General features: G+C 35.6%; 1 protein-coding gene across 4 annotated transcripts in view; it reads right to left on the minus strand.

Moving 5' to 3' along the window:
- Positions 1 to 22,085, minus strand: part of MYO6 (myosin VI) — a 101,149-nt gene that overhangs the window by 37,844 nt on the left and 41,220 nt on the right. For all 4 annotated transcript variants that reach the window (XR_008483196.1, XM_054279608.1, XM_054279610.1 and 1 more), the window contains exons 5-12: positions 20,339 to 20,468; positions 19,230 to 19,335; positions 17,335 to 17,390; positions 15,040 to 15,137; positions 13,165 to 13,329; positions 8,614 to 8,694; positions 5,854 to 6,034; positions 3,631 to 3,775 (exon numbers count right to left, since the gene is read on the minus strand). Coding sequence is in view for 3 of the 4 variants with exons in the window: in XM_054279608.1 (XP_054135583.1) it covers positions 3,631 to 3,775; positions 5,854 to 6,034; positions 8,614 to 8,694; positions 13,165 to 13,329; positions 15,040 to 15,137; positions 17,335 to 17,390; positions 19,230 to 19,335; positions 20,339 to 20,468 (962 nt within the window). In the remaining variant the exon portion in view is untranslated. The remainder of the gene's footprint in view (positions 1 to 3,630; positions 3,776 to 5,853; positions 6,035 to 8,613; positions 8,695 to 13,164; positions 13,330 to 15,039; positions 15,138 to 17,334; positions 17,391 to 19,229; positions 19,336 to 20,338; positions 20,469 to 22,085) is intronic.

The following is a 22,085-nucleotide window of genomic DNA, read 5'->3' on the forward strand; positions in this document are numbered from 1 at the left end:
ACATAATTAAAGAATATAAGCAGCATATTTCTAATTTTAAAAAAGCTAAAGTTCAAAAAAGTTTAAAAAAAGTTTTTCCAATGGACACTTCAGCAGCATCACTAAAAAAAATGCATTTTGGTAGAAAATGTACTGCAAAAGAAGCTGGAGAACCTGGAATGATGCAAGTTAATTTTTTTCACCTTGTAAAATAATTTAGTTTGCGATGACAGAGTCCTGTGTGAAAGTCTTCTTGGAAAAGAAGAAACTGAGCAAGAGAAAAGCACAGTAGCACATTTACAGTCTAAGAGAAGCACCAGATTTTGAATCCTAACACATTATTTCTCTCTGTAAATACACTTCACATGGATGGCAAAAACAACATCCAGCAAGGTAATTATTTTGGGATTTTGGGAGACAAAGACAGATAGACATACTGCAGCTGTCAAGTCCCCCAGGCAATTCACTGCACATGATTATTTAATAAAATTCAGAGAGATTGCATTTAGCATCACCCTCCTACTGTTCCTTGTTGGCTGCACTGTGCCCAGCAGAACAAAGCCTTTGTTATACTCTGAGCACAGTGATTTCAGCTGAGCTATTTATTCACTGTGACCTAATAGGACTCACATGATCTATTGCACACAAAAGGTCCCTAAGAAAGAGAGAGAAATGACCAGCTCTTTGGGTTGCTGGAACAAAAAAAAATGTACTTGTCAAAACACTAATACTGATATCAGTCAAGTAGTTTCTAAACCACACTACCACAGAAAAATTGTGTCTATGTAACAAATGTCTAAAATAGTACAATCCACTTTTACGTGCAGTAAGCCATGCGAGAAGTTGATATTGGTGTATTTATTAGAGTATGTTTGCTTTTAGATGCACAAGTTTATAAAATGCTAGCAAAAGAGGCCTAATGCAGTAATCATTGAGATGTGTAAGGAGTCTGCTGAACTCATTTTTGACATCCCCAAAATAAAACATGGGAAAAGTAAGATCTGCTGGCATAAAAACATAGCTCCTTGTGTCTGCAGACTTTTGAAACTGCACAGTGCTAATAACACTACAGGCTTATCAGGATAAATTCACTGATCAGAAAATCTTTACAGATTTAATCCAAAGTAAACTCAAAGCTGTAACAAAAATTAAGAAACGTTCCTTGACAGTGTCACTTGAGGAGTGATTACATGGTGTGCCCCATAATGGTGGTAGCTTGGTATGTCCCACCAAACATTCTCAAAAGGAAAATATACAGACAAGCCTTATGTCTGTGTTACACGTACAACAGCCAAAATGAAGCTTCCAGCCTTCTCAGAGGCTGAACCAGCAGTTCCCTGAGAGCATTTCCAGTGGGGTGCCATCTGAATCTGACATGGATACAATTTGTTCAAAGCCCTTCTGCTTCTATTTAACACTTTCACTTAAAAGGAATGTGAAACTAAGGGTATTCTCAAAAAATGGGCTCTAATAATACTGAATTAACAAAGCAGAAAATTTTGTAACAAGATTAGCATACAAGATTATTTTCAAAAAATTCATAATGTAAAAATCCACAAGATATGTTTCAGTAAAGGAAAGTGGGTGGTAGTAAGCTGAGAAGAATTTAAAAATGCAAATGGAAGATGGAAAATAACCAGGTAAGCAGTAAGTCAACAGAGAAAGATCAGCAATTATCGTGCATCCCAACTTGAATTAAGTAAAAATGTTACTGACTTTCAAAACCTGCAATGTTCATATTGCCATGAATTACTATGAGTGCCATCTGTACTGTACAGTAAGAAATTTTCTACTCTAATGTACTGATAAAGCTTCACCTGGACGAATATATCAAAGATTTTGCTGTCAATTTAGACATGGTCTGGAAAAGAGCAAATAGGAAAAGCTCGGTCAATATTTTCCACTGGAGACCTTTTTCCTGCAAGACTGACATCTTCCTATACATTAAGCTTATAATGAAGGGGAAAAAATTACTTGTAACACTCCATATCATCTGATAAGGCAGCAAGATGACAACGACTCAAAGTCCCCAATTTCTAGTAACTGCTGGAGGAGAGAGAGGAGGAATTTACATTGGGCAGGGAGAGAAGAATTTACTGTCCAGAAATGGACTTTTGAATACACAATTAAGAGGTTTAGATCTTGAGCTTTTAACTGAATACAGAGTAACTCCTGCTCCCCTCTACATTATTTACCATTTGTCATTGCATTAGAATTTTTTCCATAATAATAATTTCTGTAAGAAATTTCCAAAGAAATTGCAAAGACAAAATATGCAAGGAACTCAAATAAACCCCATTAGTACACATAACGATGAGTTTCATATATTAAACATTTGGTGTAATGTGAATAAAGTATTTCCAATTCACTAAAACAATCAGATTGTTTCCATAGGTTAATAAAAAGCACACCTGTATTCTTCCAAGGAGTGAATGTTTATTAGCTTCCTAATTAAAAGATTGATAGATTCAGCTGAACACTGAAAATTACTTTAATGTACACAAAACTGCTTAGTCCAAGCTCAGTCTTTTATGTGAACTCCAGAAAATACTCAACACGGAAAACTAAATGTTAAAACACACAATTCAGTTGCAGGCATCCCTGACAGCTTGCATGCTAGGATCAATCTCAGCAAGAGAAAATTTGTGGTAGAAGCTAGAGGTTTTTCATAAATAAAAGGTAACTGCATTGTCATTTTCATAAAACTCCGTTTTGCAAGAGTTATAAATTTCATGGTTTTGAAATGTTATCACCAGTACCATATTTATAAAGGCTCTTTGCCCTTAATTCTTTTCCATGTACATACAGAAAGGAACCATTATCTTGCTTCTGTGCCTAGAAAGCTACCTGGATAATAGCTTCAGAAAAAAAAAAAAATTAAAAAAAAAAACCCACACTTTCTATCTGTGTTTTTGTGAAACATTATTTACAGTCAAGATTAAATGTGTGTTTACCAAAACCAGCAAAAAAGCAGCAATTTCTGGATTACCATTTGCAGGGGTGTTTTTAAAGTTAAAACTTGATTTCAGAAGAATTACGTATGACAAACACAAGGACAGTGATCACTCAGGCATTAAGAAGGGTGGCCATCCTGCCCTCTAATTAAAGCATCCCAGCCCTAATTATTACAGGGCAGCACTCATGGGAGCACTGCGCAGCCCTCAGGAGAAAGATTCAAGCGCCTTCTGAAAGACTTCAGGTACCGCATTGACATTCCTTAATAGAGTGTATCTGAGAAATTATTTAGCATATCAAATTTGCTGTGCAGGCTGTGGATTTAACTGGCTGACTGCTATACTTTCTTTGGCCACACAGCGTACTCACTAACACATGAGAGATTTTATACAGCACAGGAGTTACTTATTCAAAGTCTGCTAGCCTTCAGCTAGTGTAAGTGTATAACTGTGACTCCTTTACGACCAAGGGGGCGCACCTGTGCTCAGTGAGCCATTAAAAGAAGCGCTTTAGCTGCGCTTGGTGCGAGCGCACCTCAGTTCCGCCCGGCAGCTGGTTAAGCGGAGCTGGGGCCGATTGCGCCGGTGGGTGACCAGGGGCGGCGCGGAGCCGGCCCCCGGCAGGGCAGCAGCGCGGGCGGCCCCTCACGGGCGGGCCCCTCCCCGCCCCGCCCTTCCCGCCGGCGCCGCCACTCACTTGATGACCGTGCCCTTGGCGCCCCCTGCCGTGGTGAGCATGACGCGCGAGGTGAGGCTCCCGCGCAGGTCGTCCTCGTCCAGGCCCAGCAGGGCCGCGCAGCGCTCCAGCGCCGCCTGGCTCCGCGCGCGCGGCGTGCAGCCCCCTGCGGACACACAGCGTCAGCGGCAGCCCTCGCCCTCAGGGAGGCAGCGCTGCCTCTGCACAGCGCCTCAGAGCAGTGCGGGGCCGAGAGGCAGCTCACAGAGCCCAGGGAAACCCCGCAAAACAAACACAAAAATAACATCTGGCCCAAAAACTACACGTGAAATTCGGTATTTCTAGAACGCTTTCCAGGCTGCTTGTAGGGAAGAACCACCCCAAAATGGAGAAGTGCTAACCCCTACAAACTAAATCTAGTGACTTAATACTTTTGAACTTAGATATTCCTGCAATCCTCCAGGCTTCCTTGCAATGCAGCAGAAGCAGCTGCTAGGGCAGGCTCCTGGCACTTGGATTTTTCAGATAAGGCTCTGTACATGTCCCAGGTAAACAACGGGAGGTGCAGTCCTGCTGCTCTGCACCTGCCTCGGCGCCAGGGCTCGGCCAGCAGAGATCTCCAAATGGCACATCACCCACTTTAATAAAATCTAGCACTTATGTACATGTGTTTGCTGTTGCTTGCAGTAGAGAGCAACAGAACTCTAGAGGGTCTTACCAGTCTCACTCTGGTAAGAGACTGCCTGCAGCAGTTCAAATGCACACCCTGTGTATAGACACACAAGGTGAGGGAAAAACAAAACATGTATTTGGAATTTAGAAGTTCAATACATTAATTTACATTTCAGAAGTGCCTTTACATTTTAGAAGATCTATAATTTATTCCAGAAAAAAGTGAGTCTGAATTTCAGTATTTAGAGGTCATAAGTTCTCTGGTGACATTCTGTTCTCTAAACCTTGACTTTTCTTACCGTCTGTGGTTCCCACTCTTCTCATTCATTTCCTCCTCAAGCTCACATTTGCACCTCTTTCACTGTTTAACTTGGTCGATGCCCATGTCACAACTCACAAAAGGGCCAAACAGGGAAGCTCTCTGGGAAGCTTACTGCTTTGAGCTACATGAGGCCACTACCCATCTCTACACCTGCATCTTCCCAGATTCATTCTCATTAATCATGTTCATTTCTGTCATCTTCATGAAGATGGCAACAGCATGAACTGACACTGGGGAGGTTGTCATTTGATCTATAGAGTAGAGAGAGGAAAACAAAAACCAAAACCAACCCACCTCTGTGCCAGCCCTAAGCTACCCAATTTGAATTCAGCACTAGCCCTGATTTGACACATGGGACTGGAGCCCACCCAAGATCTCTTCTGAACGGAATGTTTTGTACAGTACTGTGCTGATTCTGTACTTGGGGTCAGGAGCTAGTGAACCTGTAAGGTTAGCACTCATTTAATTCATTATTCAGAACACTTTAAAATGTTCTTTGGTCTTTTCTTCCAAACAGCTGCACCAACAGCTATACATACTTGAAGTAGGACCAGGAGAAACAAATTTCACTCTGTCTTGCAACTCATTTGTAGTACATCCAGACCCAGAGGAATCAGCCCTTCAGGAATATATGGACAGCAGTTCTCAATTTAGAGAGGCTGATTTCAGTAGTAAGGTAATAAGGACAATTCCCAAATCATTAAATCTCCTTCATCAACCTTCATGCACATTCTGCAATTAAGTCCCAACTACACTTGTACTGCTTCACCTTGTGAGCAATGTCTTAAAATGAAGAAGTTATATTTACCTATGGTTTTGCTGTAACTTTTTTTTTTCATTTCTCAAAATACTAGCATGATGTTATTTTTGGAAGCCAAAGGACATAATGCCTTTCCCTACAGATGGAGTTACTAATTTCTAACATCAAGATCTTTTTGTGATATTAGAGAGAAGTTGGACTTTAAAGCTGTCATTAAAATGCAAAATGGCTCTTTTCTTTATATGAAACTTTTCACTGAATAGGTTCTTGAACAGTTTCAGTGCAACCCTGTTTGCTTTCAGAGCATGGAAAGAAGTACAACTTTAAAACAAACAGATAAACTTGACTTCAAAATGGGGTGAATAAAGATGGAATTACCCATGAACACAAAGAAGCTTTCAAAAGCAGTAATTCACATGCAAAGGGAAGGTCTCTAATCAAGAGGCATTTTCAGTATTTTTAGGAAAAATAATTTCTATTTTGATCTAACCTGAAGTACTCCCAGCTTCCTCAAAATCGATATTTCCAAGGTGAAGGACACCAGCCACTACTCTAAAAAGATCAAGTTTTTCTTCATCATCCAGTCCAATCTTTTTCATGGCTGTGCACATTCTGTTGAAATCTCCATGATCATCTAATAGTGGATCCTTCAAGGAGCCTTCTTTAAGATACTATAAAACACGAAAAACCAAAAATTCTATGTAAGTGCTTTAAAGTAAATGTAAGCAAGTATTTCCAGTCAAGGATAAGTCATATCAAAAAGCATACAAAAGCATGCCAAACTAAGCAGATCCAAGTTCTTCATACAATACAGGCTTCACAAGAACCTTAATTTAAATTGTTGATACTTGGAAGCATGATCTTCAAACTTAAATTTCACAGCAAACTACAAACTATCTTCAGAAAGCAGAAGCTAGAAAGAATGTGACTGCTTAGGACAGGGAAATATGAGATAATGAGCAGGGGAAAGGAAGACTTTGCTAAGGGAGTTATTGGAGCATTTAATACAAAGGAATCCTTCTAACCCCAAGCAGCTAAAAGAAGATGGAGGTCCTTGCAATAGGATGACAGAAGGACAGGAGCACAGGACAAATCAGAACCAGGAGCATTTCCCCTATTATAAACAGGCTTATTTAGAGAAAAATACTAGTTAATTCTTGGTGTAATAAAGAAACAGAAAAGTTGTTTGCAGTGGTCTATGGCTTAGAAGAATACTAACTATGTTCTAAAATACTAATTTAACATTTTGCTGATTATTCAAATTTAAATACATTGAAAGCTATTTTAGCTATAAACTAGTTTAAATAATAGAAAGTAACACATCTGCATGCAATCAAAAAAACTACATGAACATGCACAGACTGAGCTACATTTTTACACTTATTTTTAAATGTTATCAATTAAAATGAATAATTTACTAAATAAAAGCTTTGTTACTGTCAAATAAGCTAACGTGATTTTAATCAAAACAAAACAACACATGCATCTGAAAAATTCACTTCACACAACATGTAGGCACATCAATAACATTAAACTACATGTTAATTATGTAAAATGATCACCTCATCTTCCTGATAAGGAAAACACAAAAATAATTGAAGTATTAATTGACTATTCCAGCTACTTTTATTCAAAACAACAATCTTAATATTTTTAGTAAAATGACAGCAAATACTAAACTTCCAATTTAAAAACCTGAACAAGACATTTCCTGTCTAAACAGCTATACTAGGTTTAAATATCATTTAACTTTGATCCTATGTTGAACCTTCAAATGAATATGGCAGTTACATATAAGTATTATGGTATCATATGTTCTGCTACTTCATGTCTTATATATATTTTCAGAACAATTCTGTGAATATGTTTTAATTTAGACAAACACTTATTTCAAATCAAGTCTTCTCTTATTTCAAGTCCATCAGAGGACCAGTTTTATGACAACACCCACCGGTAAATCACATCAATAACAGAAAATTGCACAGGTTCATCTTCCAGAAGAAAAAATAAGTGAATGTTGATACTCTATGCCTACTCACTACAATTCTTTGTGAAAGGCAAATTGGGTAAACTGAGACAAAATTCCCCAATGCTAGCCAATATGCTTGTATCTACCAGCGTTCTGCCTCACATGATGTCAAATAAGTATTTTTGTATCTGATTCTCCATCATCCCTGATTAAAAAAAATAGCCTACATTTAACAACAGAAGTCAGGACTACATGCTGAATGTTACAATAATACAACCACTAGAAATCCAGGGGCAGACTTGACAATGTTGACTTGAGGAAAGGAACTACCTATACAGTCCCTTGTAGTTGAGCACAAGCTCCAAGACCATATTGTGAAAGAGATGGCATGACCACTTGGTGGAATGAGGCTCTTAAGTTATTTTTGTCAGATATATAGGCAGCTTGCCCTGCTACTGAATCACAAATATAGATTTGATTAATATTTGAAATACCTTCCAGCTACACAAAAGTGAATTTCATACTTTGAGTAGATGAAAATTTTATTAGAGAACAGAGTAGAAGTTTAATTAAGTGTTTTAATAACTTCCAATTAATATATACTATTAATTCAGAACAAATTCTTTAGTATCCTCATGTGAACAGCTCAAAGGTTTAAGTGCTCAAATTCTGGTAATTCCAGTTCTAAAAAATGTAAACAGAGATGGAGCAAGGAGGTATAAGTGTTTTGAAGCTTCAGACTTTCATCCAGGAAATTCCATGCTCTGGCATAACTAGCAGTTAATAGCAAGGGGGAAACAAAAACCTTTCAAGTGCACTGAGGAGGAGAATATAGTCATGGCTAGAAGTGAGGTTGCACTATTGATTTATAGAACAGTTTGGAGCATCATTTCAAAACTCCACGTAGTAAACATGGCTCCAGAAAAAACATGGCTTTTGACCTATTTCTACCAGTAGTTAAGATTTTTAAAAAGAAAATTACAAAAGTATTAGATTTTTGTTTTCCACAGAAGACAAGCTGCATCATCAAGCGTTATGATATTATAAAAATGAAGAGGAAACCATTTTATATACTCTGTTCCATTTGGGATTTTATGATGCATGTTAAAATGTATTTCTAGGACTGAACTCCAAAGCAGAGTTCTCAATACAGCATCTTGGAGAGTACCCTCTATAAAGATGTGTAAAATGAACATTTCATTCCACACTATAAAATTGTAATCACTTTCAACTCTATCTCCATTATTTAACAATATAAACTAACTGAAGATAAAAACATACCTCAGGACTCTTGCGATTTTGCAAAATCTGCTTGTCTGTTTCTTTGTTAGCGAAGAATCTGGTACAGCCTCGATTTAAATACTGGAACAATAAAACAAGTGGAAATGCATAGTTAAAGATGGAAGTAAGGAAAACATATGCTTTTATTTAAAGCTTGCCCTACATGGCTTGATTTAACCATTTGATACAAACAACATGATAAGTGCTCATAATTCATTCTTTGAAAATATATTTATTTACATCTACAAAATTAAAGAACTGCAACAGTACCAAACTTCTATTGAAAGTTTCTTGATTTTGACAACTAAAACACTTTTTGACACAATGGGATATTCATTAAGCTACACAATATTTTCTTACTTTTTGATTTTATTAAACCTCTTCAAGGAGTCCAGGATTACAGAAAAGACAACCAAAATTAGGAACCAAAAGAATTAATTTTCTGGCATACATGTAATGTGAAATTACTAATTTTTTCTCACCAAATATTTCTATAGGTAGTAGGAGACATAGTGTATTAAAAAGTCTGAAGAATATTTAAAGCTTACAGCATGGTCTAAGCAGAAGTCTTATTTTGAACCTGGCTTCTGATATCCACCTTATGTTGTATAGTAATCTCAGATTTACTGTTCAGTAAATCAGACTGAATTTAGATTTAAATAATTACTGTTGCTTTCTGAAAAATGGGATCAACAGCTTTTCCTTGCTGATTTGTTCATCTGAATGTAAGAACTCTGTCCAAAAGCTTGGACAGAGCCCTTTGTCTGAAGGAAGTGAACTGATTCTTTACTCTTCAATTGAACAAAGATGTTTTCTAAGAGGTGAACACAGACAATTCCACTCTCTGATTAAAATTTACATGCTAAATTCCAAAACCTCAAAATATTCTTCAAAGCATTTCTAACAGCAGAAAAAACTTGGTGACAAATTTAATATTAAAACAAAGTGACAACTGTTCAAAGCTAGCTTGGTGTTTAACAAAGTACAGAAGTTTTCTTTATCAGTCAATAATAAATGCAAATCACAGAGTATTTTAAACACAATATATCCCTGTATTACAGCATTAGTAACACAATCCCAGAAACTAGGGATGGGAAGTGAAAAAGGTCATACTTTTCAAAAAGAGAGCGTGGAAACTTATCTGACAGGTTGAGAATGTGAACCAGTGTGGTATTAAATGATAACCTACATAAAAGACATTTAATCACAAGATAATGGCTTTCACTTGAAAGCTAAAACCTTGAGTAAATTTATATATTAAATTAGGGAGAAATTATATTTTAAAAGAACACAAATACACAGTTTCAGGTTATTATACAGTACATCTAAATAACATTGTACTTGGGGTTTGGTTTGTATGGTTTGCCTGACCTTTTTTTTTTGTGAAGTATAACACACTATTGTAACTTCAGCAACCCAAACATAAGGCAATTTCACTTCTCTTCCTGAAATGTAGATGAGAAAAAAGTTCAGCTTCTCATCCCCATTTACTGTTCTCCAGGTACAGAATTACTCCAGATTTACTGTGCAGCTCTACTTTCACAGCCATGTGATTCAGTCCAAGGCACCAAGACCTACAAGGTTCAGCACATGGTTTCCTCGTGACCTTGAATTTCTGAAAACTTCTGCAGGGCAACCTAAAGCACGAGCCCCAGGACTGCACGCTTTCATGTGGGCTGTGCTGGACAATGGGTGTGTAAGAAACCTGCAGAACTGCAGGGCTGTTTGCATAATCCTTGGCCAAGTAAATTATCACTTCCCCAGGGAACCTGCAGGGGAAGGATGAACTAATACAGAGGTGATGGCCATCAGTGCTGCTGCAATCCAGAGGACAGGTCAGGCAGGTGCAGCCAATGCAGTGTCTTGGTTTATATGCCCAGAGCAATGTGTCACTATGCCATGATGGCCAAATAGATGGGGAGGAGATTCCAAGGGATCACTTAAGTCAAAGGGAAGCAAGCCCAAAGATTAAACAGAATTACTTTATCCTCTATCTTTTAAAAATGTTTTGCTTCTTTGAAAAAGAAAAAAAAACCAACCCCCCCCCAAAAAAACCAAAACAAAAGAAAACAAAAAACCCCAAAACAAATCAAAACCAAACTGAAACAAAATAAAACAACAACAAAAAAACCTTAAATTTGAGATGGTCCTATTTCTAACAAAGTGTACTTTAAAGAAACCAGGCTTGAGTCTTACAACTCAAGCTGGCCCTAATTTGGACTTTGCCTCGATAAGCCATAAGGCTCAAGACAAGGGGCACAATAGAGCCAATGCAATGTGACTTAAGGGATGAGCTTTTCTACATAACCAATTTTAGAGTTCAAGGTTTTTTATTAATATCTTTCTCATAAAATTTAGTACTGATTGGAAAATACTGATCAATCATCAAACTTTGCCTTGTGTAATATCACAATCTATTATCAAAAGCTTGAAAGATGGCATTTCTATGAACTCTGAAACAGATGTGCAGTCAACAAAATGTGGTAAAAAAAGTGACACAAGTATGCTTAGTCAGAACCATTTTATGATGAAAACTGAAGTAGTAAATGAGAACAAAGAACACAAAAATCATCTTGACAAAAGAAATGCAAATTTAGGAGGAAAATTATCTTTTACAATTTTGTTTTCCTAAAAATCTCCCATATAATGGTACTAGATGAAAATTTAGTGCAATACAAGTAATAAACTAAGAATATTTAAATTCATTTACAAGCTTACAAGGATGAAAAATATCCTAAGGTTTTGTTTGTTTGGTTTTTAATTAAAGATAATCTACTTTAAAAGAGAGAAAGAAGCTGCATTAAAGTTTTGCAATTTAACATGCAGACTGGACCTTTCGCATGCAAGAACTCAGAATTCAAGTACTAACTTATGATAAAGCAATAAAATCCTTAATGGAAACTAAAGTGTCAGCTATAGTCTTAGTAGAAGTCAAAAAAAAGGTCACAGTATGATGAGGCTGGTGTGACTACAGACTCTTTATACATGAAATATGCAATAAAATGTCCTCTGTAAAAGAACTCAGGCTGTTAAGTGCTATCCTGCATCAGCCTGATTTTAAGAAGGTTTTATGTCCGACCCTGACATCTACAACCTTGGGTTCTCTCATGAGCAGAATTCTTGATTTTTAAAAAAATCCCCAAGGTGGATAGGCAGCATATTCTAGAAATAAAATCTATTAACTTCAAGAAATAAATTTTAATGGAAAAGCGACTGCACAATAAAAACATGTACTTGAAAATCTGTTCAACATTTTAGCTTTAAATCATACAAGAGAATACTGCATGGAGTAACTGCAGAGTGAAAAAGAAAGTTTTGGAAACTAGCTCCACGTTTTACAAATATAAATGGTGTTGGGTGTTCTTAAGTATTGTGTTTGTTGAGTGTTTCAAAAGAAAAACTTTCCTTCTAGGGAATGGAAGCAGTTCTTTCCTAATAAGCATCTGAACAAGTTTCCATCACACAGGTGAGTACAAATAGAAAAAATATAAAAAGATACAAACTAAATATTTAAAGAAATAATGTAAGATCTGTGAATGCCTAGAGAATGCCTTGAGAAAGTAAGGAAACTTGTCCTAGAATACTGTCATGGCTTTTAGAGAGCAGGATCACCTTGATACCACAGTACAAATGTACAGTGCACACAATGTGGAAGTGCAGCTCTGTGCCCATTTCCTGGCTCATCCATAAGGAGATACTGCCTTGGCCAAGCCAAGGGGCAGCAGCTGCCTGTTTGGTGGGCAGGGTGCCCCCACCTTCCCCACAGCGAGTGCACTGATTCAGGTCTCACCTTTGGCTTTGCACAAAACTGGCAGGACATTTGTATATTTAAAGCTTCTAGCCCTCTGCTGAATTTTGATGGAACTGAGTACAAAAGGGAAAGCAACCTATAAGCACAGTCCAAGTTTTATTTAGAACAAGTAGGAAGATCAACCAACAAAGAAAACAGTCAGCACAATAACTTAATTCTTTGTTTGCAGTGCTTCTCATCTCGTTTAAGATCAAGGAAGTCTAAAGAGATGACATTTAACTTATGTCCTTGTAATTCCACATCTTTGTATTATAAAACCCTTTAAAACCCAAGAGATTTGGTCTGTTTATTTTAGGAATAAACAAAATTCCACTTCCATAATGTTCCAAGCCAAATATAAGGGAAGAAATGGTGAGAGATGGAAACAAATGACAGAACACAAGCAAAGAACTGACTGATATGTACCAGGAGATTTGATTTGCACTAAAGAAATTCACACTTTACATCTCTAGAAGAGCCCATAACAGCATTACTAACAGCTGGGTATGCAACAGTGCATTTTCTGGAAGAGCACAGATTCCTCAATTTTAAGACAGAGAAAAAGTATAGGAATTCTTCCAGTAAAGAAAAATGTCAGGCAGCTTTAGTCCAAGATCAAATAGATTTAACAAAAACAAAATCCGGGTTTTTTAATTATAAAGTCTGTCAAAGATAATAAATAGAGATTTTAATATGATCTATATGAAGAATCCACATATGACGATATGACAAACTTTACAAATGCTGACTCTGCTACTCACCCTGAAGTTGTCAGGAGAGCTTAAATATAGCTTTTCCCTAATGTCTTCTGGAGCACCAGCACAAAGCCTATAAAAGATATGATAATTCCTCTCTTCTTTGCCTTGCACACAGATCCTAGATTTCTCCAGAAGGTAGTGTGACACAAATCCACCAACCACCGAGTTCTAGGAAGAAGAAATATTTTTCTGATTATATGAATATTTGTAGCATTATTTCAGATTCAGGTTTTCAATTTACTTTTACCTGATCAGGATTCGCTCAATAGAAACTGCTCCAAAAAAGATTAAAAACTATCTATACCTGATACATATTAAGCCTAGGAAAAAACCATTGTCTTTACCATTACTTCTCTCCCCAGCTCATGTATTGTATATACATACACTCTTCTTAAAAGAAAGGTCTTCTTCACCCCAAAAAGCAGAAATCCATAGCAGAACCTCAGGAGTTACTGCAAAGAGCATTGCTACAGCCATCCTTACACTTTCTGTATGACAGTGCTATTACAGCCTTCTTTAGGTGCATTTTACTGAGATTCTTGTAAAATAAAAGGAGAGGTTAAAATTATAGAGTACATATTTGGACAACATCTTGGCAAATTAATTATGACACAACATTTTATTTCCAACAGTTGCACTTCTTTATTGAGAAGGAATTCTGACACAGATTTTTGAAAGCTATTTCTTATCTGGCCTATGATAAAACTCCCTATGCCTTGAGAAATCTTAATTTCAGGCAAGGAAATTCCTGAATTTAATGGCCACTACAGGAACTAAGAAGGATTAACTGACTGACAAATCTGATTGCAGTTATGCAGTTGTTCCCTTATTCAGGAGGTCTCAGTCTGTACTCATATCACTTTGAGAAACCAGACCTAAAAAGGTGACCACAAAGTGAGAAGTGATGCCTTGTAAAAAAAGGGGCTCAAGTAAACACGCTGATCTTGCAGTGGAAAGCTGAAGCAACCTTGAAGGAGTTTCTGAAGATACTCAGAGGGCTGTTTTCTTCAGCTGAAGTAATTCAACTGAAACACCATATAAGTGTTGATGGGTAGTCCCTCTCCCCACAAAGAAATTTGGTTATTTACTAGGTAAACTATTAACAAAAGCTCTGAAGTTAAATTACAAACCAAGTGATGAAAACTTAGGAAAAGACCGCAAGCTCAAGACCAAACAAATGAGCTTTAAGTCTGCAGGAAAAGAAACAAATTTTTGCAGTTTGCTTGTCCTCAGTCAGAAAGATGAGAAAGCATGTATTTAATCTCTAGAGAACATCGACAGGAGTCTTCACCTTGGACATACTGACCAACCATACAGCCATCCTTAACTGTGGAATGTGTGTATACATATCCCACCCAAACAAAACTACACCTGAACAAAGAAAATTTTTCTGAAGATACACAGTTGAATAGTATTTTTATCAAAAAACCAATTCCTTGACTTCTGTCATACACAGATTACTATGTAAGGTCCCAAAATTTCATACAAATACATAAAAAAGTTTGAAATCAAAATACATTTATGTCTAATACATAACTTACACTTAGTTGAGCATTAAAGGAATGGATGGATACCTAACAGCAAGTGAGTTAGTCTTCATATGAGAAGACTCACATATGCAACGAAGGGACCCATTTTTAATCTTTTGTTGGTGGAAGCAATTTTCCTACTGAGTTGCCACTGCTTTCCAGTAATGAGACAGTACAGTGTGGCTCTGGTTTTTCTTTCAAGGTGACACAGTTCAAATCGAATCTGTAAAGTAGGACAGTGGCTATTTGCTGCAAGACTAGTAAGTCTGTTCAGCCTCATGCCAGTCTAGCATTTCCATTATATGGCAAAAAAACCCATCACTGGTTATCTGTAACAAAATTCCAGTACCTTTTCATTGAAGTGAATTTCAACAAATTTCCCAAAACGACTGCTGTTGTTGTTTCGAACAGTCTTTGCATTTCCAAAAGCTTCTAATAGGGGATTTGCTGTTTAAAAAAATTAATTTTTGTAGTGTTAAAATTCAATCAGGAAACTACCAAAAACAAAGAGAGAACAAATACAATTAACCGGGGGACTTATTTGGAATAAGGTTTGAAAATCAAAGGAAAAATATTTCCTATTAGGAATAATATATTTTGCAAATTATACTGGATATATTGTGGTGGAACATGAAATTAAGTACTTAAATGTCCTGTAACAGTACAATGTACTTGAATCAATACTGCAATAAATTCAGAGACAAATACCAAAAGTTATTCAGTGATGTTTTTCTATAGGAAGGAGGTAAATAACTGATACATAAACTACATGAGACAGAACAGAATATGATGCTTCCCAATTATTTATTATTCATGAAATCTAAACTACTCACTTATTCCACAGACAAAAATGTCAATTAAATGTCATGCATGCAATGTATTAGATTGACTTGGAAATTAATAAATATCATATTAGAAAAGTCTGTTGATTTCAAAAACCACTTAACACTGTCCTTTCAAATTAGGTCACTTAAGTGACTGGCTGATTTTATTTTTTACTGGCTGCTGCTTTTGAGCATGTTAAAGCCCATACAGCAAGCAATCTAATTCTTATATCCATATATATACACACTCATACAAATGTCATGCACAGTTTAAACACTTTGAAACTGCTTACTAATTATGAAATAGAAGGCCTCTGAAAGACCGCTTTTTAGTAGCTTTGAAGATCAAAGAAAAATAGTTTACTAAATCACGTTAACAATAAACCACTAAAAATATCTGCAAGATATTTTAAGGCTTCTAGCTAAAAATAAGCATTGGAAACTATGTGAGCAGAAACTCAAGATTTAAAACTCCACTAACAACCATTTAAATATCTGCTCCTACAAAAATTAAAGAATGAAGCAATGACATCAATGCTTGAATAAAATCTGGGTGATAATGCATCATGTAATAGGACATGAGAATTAACCTTTTTTTGTTTGGCTGTATTTTCATTTTTTTAATAATTAAAGTTCATAAAAATGCAAATCTGTACATTTGACTTCTTACAAGATCTTTGATAACTATTCAGGCATTTTATGTAATATGAAATTTTAAAGAAAGGATTATGAACAAAACCAAATTGCACAAAGTCTTTCAGCTAGGCTGAAGGTTCCTCTAGTAATACATATGCCACAAGCATATTCATTAAAATCATGCCTAAAAACCTTCAGAATTCATGCATCAGATGCTGTTCTAAATTAAAAAGCCCAAACTCTTTGAGGAATACCTACAAGTACCAATTAATTTGCATCAGGCATTATCCAACTCTTGCCCACTTTCTGAGTTCCTTTAGCACACAGTGGATTTCACTAAGGAACTGGTTTAAGCAGACCTACAGCAACAAGAGATTAAAGCCTGAAGTACTTCTCTTGAATAAGTGGTTCAAATTTGAAAGCAGGAAAATCTAAAGCAAAAGTAATTTTTTTTGAGAAAGAGACACAGAGTCAAGAAATTCCCAAATAAATTTATGCTATCCTATAGAGGACTAAAACTGATGTATGAGGAATTATTAGGTTGGCTGAAGGTTGTTTGTTCTTCAGGTATTTCTATTTTCTCAAAAAGCTATTTTCTGTTCAATTAGGAAGTACATGCAACATTCAAGAGGCTCAATGAGAAGGATCAACACAGCCTCTCTTCACCTTGTTTGGAGTGTACTGTAAAGATAGCTACAGTCAAAGTGCTATTCTGAATTATGTGATTTCTGACAAAAAATGTTATAACAGAAATATGATCCAGAATCATAATTTAAAAGAACTTCCCTACTTTATTTGACTTTGAGAACTTGATAATGAGGAGGAGGAATTATATTTTCCTGGTACTAACAGATAGTAGTGAAAAAACAATCTTGTCCTTGCAGATTTTAAGCAGTTTAAAATTCCATTTTGGGTGCTACCTTGAGTACATTATATGTGTAAAGCTCAATTCAAACACACACAGAAACGTTTTCTAATAAATGACAACATGATACTATAATAAATAAAGTGAATTAAAAATAAAAAATGTTTCAAAACCTAGGATCAAGATCAACTGCCTATAAATTATGCTCTAGAAAGTCTGATAGCATTTCTATGCTACTTTTATTCGCTTGCTGTTGAGTCACATTTCTGAAAAAAAAATCATGTTGGAACCTTTAGTTAAATGAAAGAAACTTCTGTACCTTCTACAATTCTATCATCAATATCTTGGCCACTGCCATAGGATTCTGTCAAATACCTGTAAAGTAAGATAAAAAAAATCAGTATCATTCATCTCATGTCAGGTTTCCTCACTTAAGCAGGGTTTAACATGGCTGTGCACAAATACTAACAAATTACTATATGAAAGGCATTCTGATTTAAAGTTTCAAATACCTATGCACTTTGAAATAAACTTTAACTTTATTTTAACTTTTCTTTTTTGCTAAAAGAAAAATATTCTTGCACACTTCCAATTTTTTTTAATACTCCAAGGCCTGCTAGAAATTTCTTTTTAACATGTATATGGAAATTACAGTTTAATAGAAATATAATCAAACTATTACTGTATTATCTGTATTTATTAATAATCTTATTAAATACATTAGGTTTCATGTCTATTTCCTGAATTTAAGACTGTTGCCATCCATAGTGGTTCTGTATTCATAACTATCAGTGTTAATAAAAATCCACATGGAGATGGTGAGGATAAGAAATTGCAAGTATACAATTAAGGCATTCAATTTAGCAATTGAAGAAAGAATTAGAAACTAGAACCACAATCTGCTTGCTCCAAAGTCCCAGTCTTTTTAATATTTTTTTTCCCTGCTCACAGGGCATGCTTTCTGGAAATTCACAAGGGAATCTGGGACAAGTTAAAAACAGCTCTTGAAAATGGTGCTTTCCAAAAAAAATTTAGAAGCACTAAAAGAGCTGTACTGGCACCTTTTACTTTCTAAACCCACAAGGGTAAAATCTTCCAGCTTTTAAAACTCAGTTATGTTTTGTAGAGGGACTCTATTGTGGAGGGTGCTGGGGAGAAGCAGCAGCAATGATATTTGCCTGTTGGATAATGAGCTCTTCCTTTGCTGAGAAGTGGAAGAATAATCTCCTGTAGGAGCATCTCTTGTGAGATATTCCTCCAGTGCCTGCTGTCTTTTTCTGTTACTCTTATCAGGAATAGAGTCGGGTGTCCCTTGTAAAAAATCATTGCCAGCACCTTGCAGTAATTCTTACAGCTATCTGTGAAAGGTTGCACAGGGCCAGTGCAGAGCAGTATGAAGGACAGACAGGCAGTTGTGACAATTCTTCACAGGATGTGGAAAATAATACCTCTACTGTAGAGAAATACTAGAAAATACATTATTTTAGGGAAAGGGGAATTAAATATTTGTAGAGGAAAACAAGTCCAAGGCATGGCAAGGGAGCATATTGCCCACACTGTGCTTCCCTGCATCATCAGGCCACCTATTGACACAGGTGTACTTAAAGGAGCAGTTCTTTCTAGTTAGTGTTGCAGAGTGATAAAAAGCCATTAAAAATAATGCAGATATGGAAGCAAGGCTGATATATATCAGCAATATGGCTTTCCATATAATTTAATACACTTGATTTAGTATCGGTCGCACATGAACATCAATAAATAAATAAATACCACTATTCAGTCTTACTCAGTAAACTTGGGTAAAGTATTTTAAAGTTAAAAAGATAAACAAACTAAAAAGAAAACCTCAGGGGGAACACAGAAACACACATCTAAGGCAAAACCAACAGTGTCTTGCAAGATACAATTAATGTCTAGTTACGTTTTTTATCAACCACATTACCAGATGTGCAATACCAAAACGACTGTATCATAAACCATAATAACTACATGATGTCAGTACAACTGAGTTAAAGTTTCTGTGAGTATGTAGCTATTTCTGCACATCATCATGTCAGCTTTTAATTTCTTGTAATAAAGTGCACATAGAAGCTAATACATATCGTACTGAATTGTGTCTTAAACCCACTGATGACCTTAGTTTGCTCTGCCTCTATGTCAGCCAAATGCATAAGCACAAGGGATTCACATACTAACTTTGGTTCACATACAAACCTCAAAACAAATTTAGTGTTTTCTGTCTTGCCAGCTCCTGATTCTCCAGAGACTATGATGGATTGACTCATCTTAAGCACTTTCATGTCACGGAATGCTTTATCAGCTTAAAAAGAAGAATATGGTTGACATGACAAAAATTAATACTCAGCAGAATTGCAAGGATAAAGTTAAGCTACAATGCAGAAAATTAAAATGTAACATTTTCAGGAATAGAAACTAAATGTTTACAATTAAATTAATTATAGTTTATTAAATTCTGTTTCCCTTAATTTATACTACAGTTGTAATTCTTCCAACACTGACATGTAAGAACTCAAAGTCTTGGAAACAAAGGCTTACTCAACTTTTTCCAGAATAAAACAAAAAAAAAAAATCAACAATCTAGAGCTAAATCTTTTTAATGAAATGTATTTGCAAAATAGTAGTCTGTGTTTATTTTATATATATTTTTAAAGGGAAACTTTCAGTTGTACTTTGCAACAAGTAACATCTGAGAAAACTTGGAAAAAAATCTCTCTTATTATGCAACAGGTATGAAAACTCCAGCTAATTATACTTTTTATTTCAAAATAAAATACAAAACAATGAGAAGGCCGTTACCATGTCAGACTTTGATTATAGTTTCCAATTATTTTTTATTTTCAAAAGTGACTGAAATCAAATTTAAGCCATAAATAACATTTCAATGTACTTTCTGTCTGTAACACAAGCATATAAAAGGAAACAGTGAATATGCCCTGGCAACATAATTTAAGGCAAAAAAAATTACTACACTGAAAGACAGTGCCAATCATTATTACACCTTTTTCACTTATAAAATTTGAATTTCTTTATTTCTTTTTTAGGTTTTTTTAATGGCAGCAAATTATATTTGAATTGCTTAGACTTAAAACACTGGAAGTGCAGAATAACCCTAATAGAGTTGTCACAGTTGCTCATTTACAAGTTCTTAAAAAAGATGAGAAGATTTGCAATTTTAGCCATTAGTGCTTTTATTTTATAATAGTTCAAAATAAGTTAATTACTGCTACAGGTTGCAATTTACAGATAACTCTGAAGTATTCAATGTTTGTTTTTTAAGAGACAAATACAGGCTCAATACATACCAATTGCAAAAACATGTGGTGGCAATGTTCCCAGCGATCTACCCTGGTACTTTTTAATAGTTTCTGAAGAGTAAAACTTAGGTATATCAAAGTATGGATTCACTGCAATAAGAATGTTGGCTACATAGGTCTGTGAAGAAAATAATGAACAGCAAATTACTAGGCAGTATCCAAGCAAGTGGTTAACAGCAATTGTCTATTACTATTACAGACTATAGCCTCCATATAACAATTGCATTTATGATCCTCTCCAGCGAATGCAAACACAAGATAGAATATATTTTTACAGTTCCTTTAATTATCTTCTCAGCATTTCTATGAAATTATCCTGGGAAAATTCCCTAACCACCGAGCTGTGGAGTATGTCCTGAATCTGACCTTTCTCTCAGTCTCCTTTTAAATTATTTCCTATTGTCTGCATTACTGGATCAAGGACAGGACGCCAAATCCTCCTGCTCAAAAGCGAATAAAGTAAGCTCATGGATAGCATAACACACTGTCCTCCAGTGAGGAGGATAGCTTTTCAATATCTAATGGAAGCAACTCAGCAGGAAGGACTGACAGGATCCTGCCTGGGAATGCATTCAAGCCAGGCAATAAAAGCATTCAGCCAAAAGAAAATTAGCTATAGCTGCTTCCACAGAGAGAAATACAGAATGCAAATGTTCTCTTACAGAGAAGGAATTTGAGAAGAATCTCAGACAAAGGCTGCTTTTTACCTTTCCATAGGACAAGGAAGACTAAAGAGAGGGGGTTTTTTAATATTTCTGAAAGAAACTCTTAAAGCTCAGTTATAATTGCCAGGTTACATACAGGAAAGAAGAGGGGTCAGAATCAAATTAAATATCAGATTTGCAGGAAAAGATCTGAAGAAAATGAGGTAAACCTTCAGCTGAATAACTTATTTGCTTTGTTGTTACTGAGAATGTCCCTAGAAGACTAAAATTTGGAAACTATTGTGTGATACATTAATAGAAGACTGGATCACACAATATATGACGATTCTTAAGTAGTTCTATTTTCAGCACTTATTTCACCAAAGGAAAACTTTCCTTCAAGAGTTGCAAATACTAATATTAACTTTCCTTTTAATAACAAGATAAATATTGTTAACCAGGATTTTTAAAAAGGCATAAAACTGTTCACAAGGGAAATGCAGTTAAATTATAAACTGAAAAAAAAAGTGGGTTTTTTTCCTTCAGAAAATACATGTGTGGACACCATATTAGTAGTACTTGCTTACACTAAAGAAAGGCTTTATGAACTACTATCCTACTTTATGAAAATACTATCCTATCCCATGATCAGTCCATATTCAGAATTTTGCTTCTTTGGGGGGGTTTTATTGTTTGGTTTGGTTTCTTTAAGGATTATTTTTCCAGAGCAGCATTCAAATGGCCATTTTTATTTATTTATATTTTAAAGCTGGCGCTTGATCTTGAGCCATAAAAAATTTAAAGCTATGTAAATCAACTGCAACAGAAGAAAACAATTATACTTTCTTTTTACATTTATATAAAAGGATTTAGCTAAATTAATTTTATAATATGTGCTAAAAGAAAGGTTGATTATTTTAACACGGACATTTTAAAATATGTAGAACTGTTTTGTATTATCCCTAGCCAGCTTTCTATTAGGGGAAAAAAAATAAGAAAGAAAGAAAACTCTTATCTTCTGTTTCACAGCTGTCAGTATCTGGGCAGATGGCAAGGACAAAATGTAATTTAGTCAGAATTCATTAAGTACA

Source organism: Melozone crissalis, unplaced genomic scaffold (genome assembly GCF_028551555.1).
Source record: "Melozone crissalis strain CALT ecotype California unplaced genomic scaffold, PUWL_Pcris_2 ptg000027l_1, whole genome shotgun sequence".
In the NCBI taxonomy this organism is placed as follows: domain Eukaryota; kingdom Metazoa; phylum Chordata; class Aves; order Passeriformes; family Passerellidae; genus Melozone; species Melozone crissalis.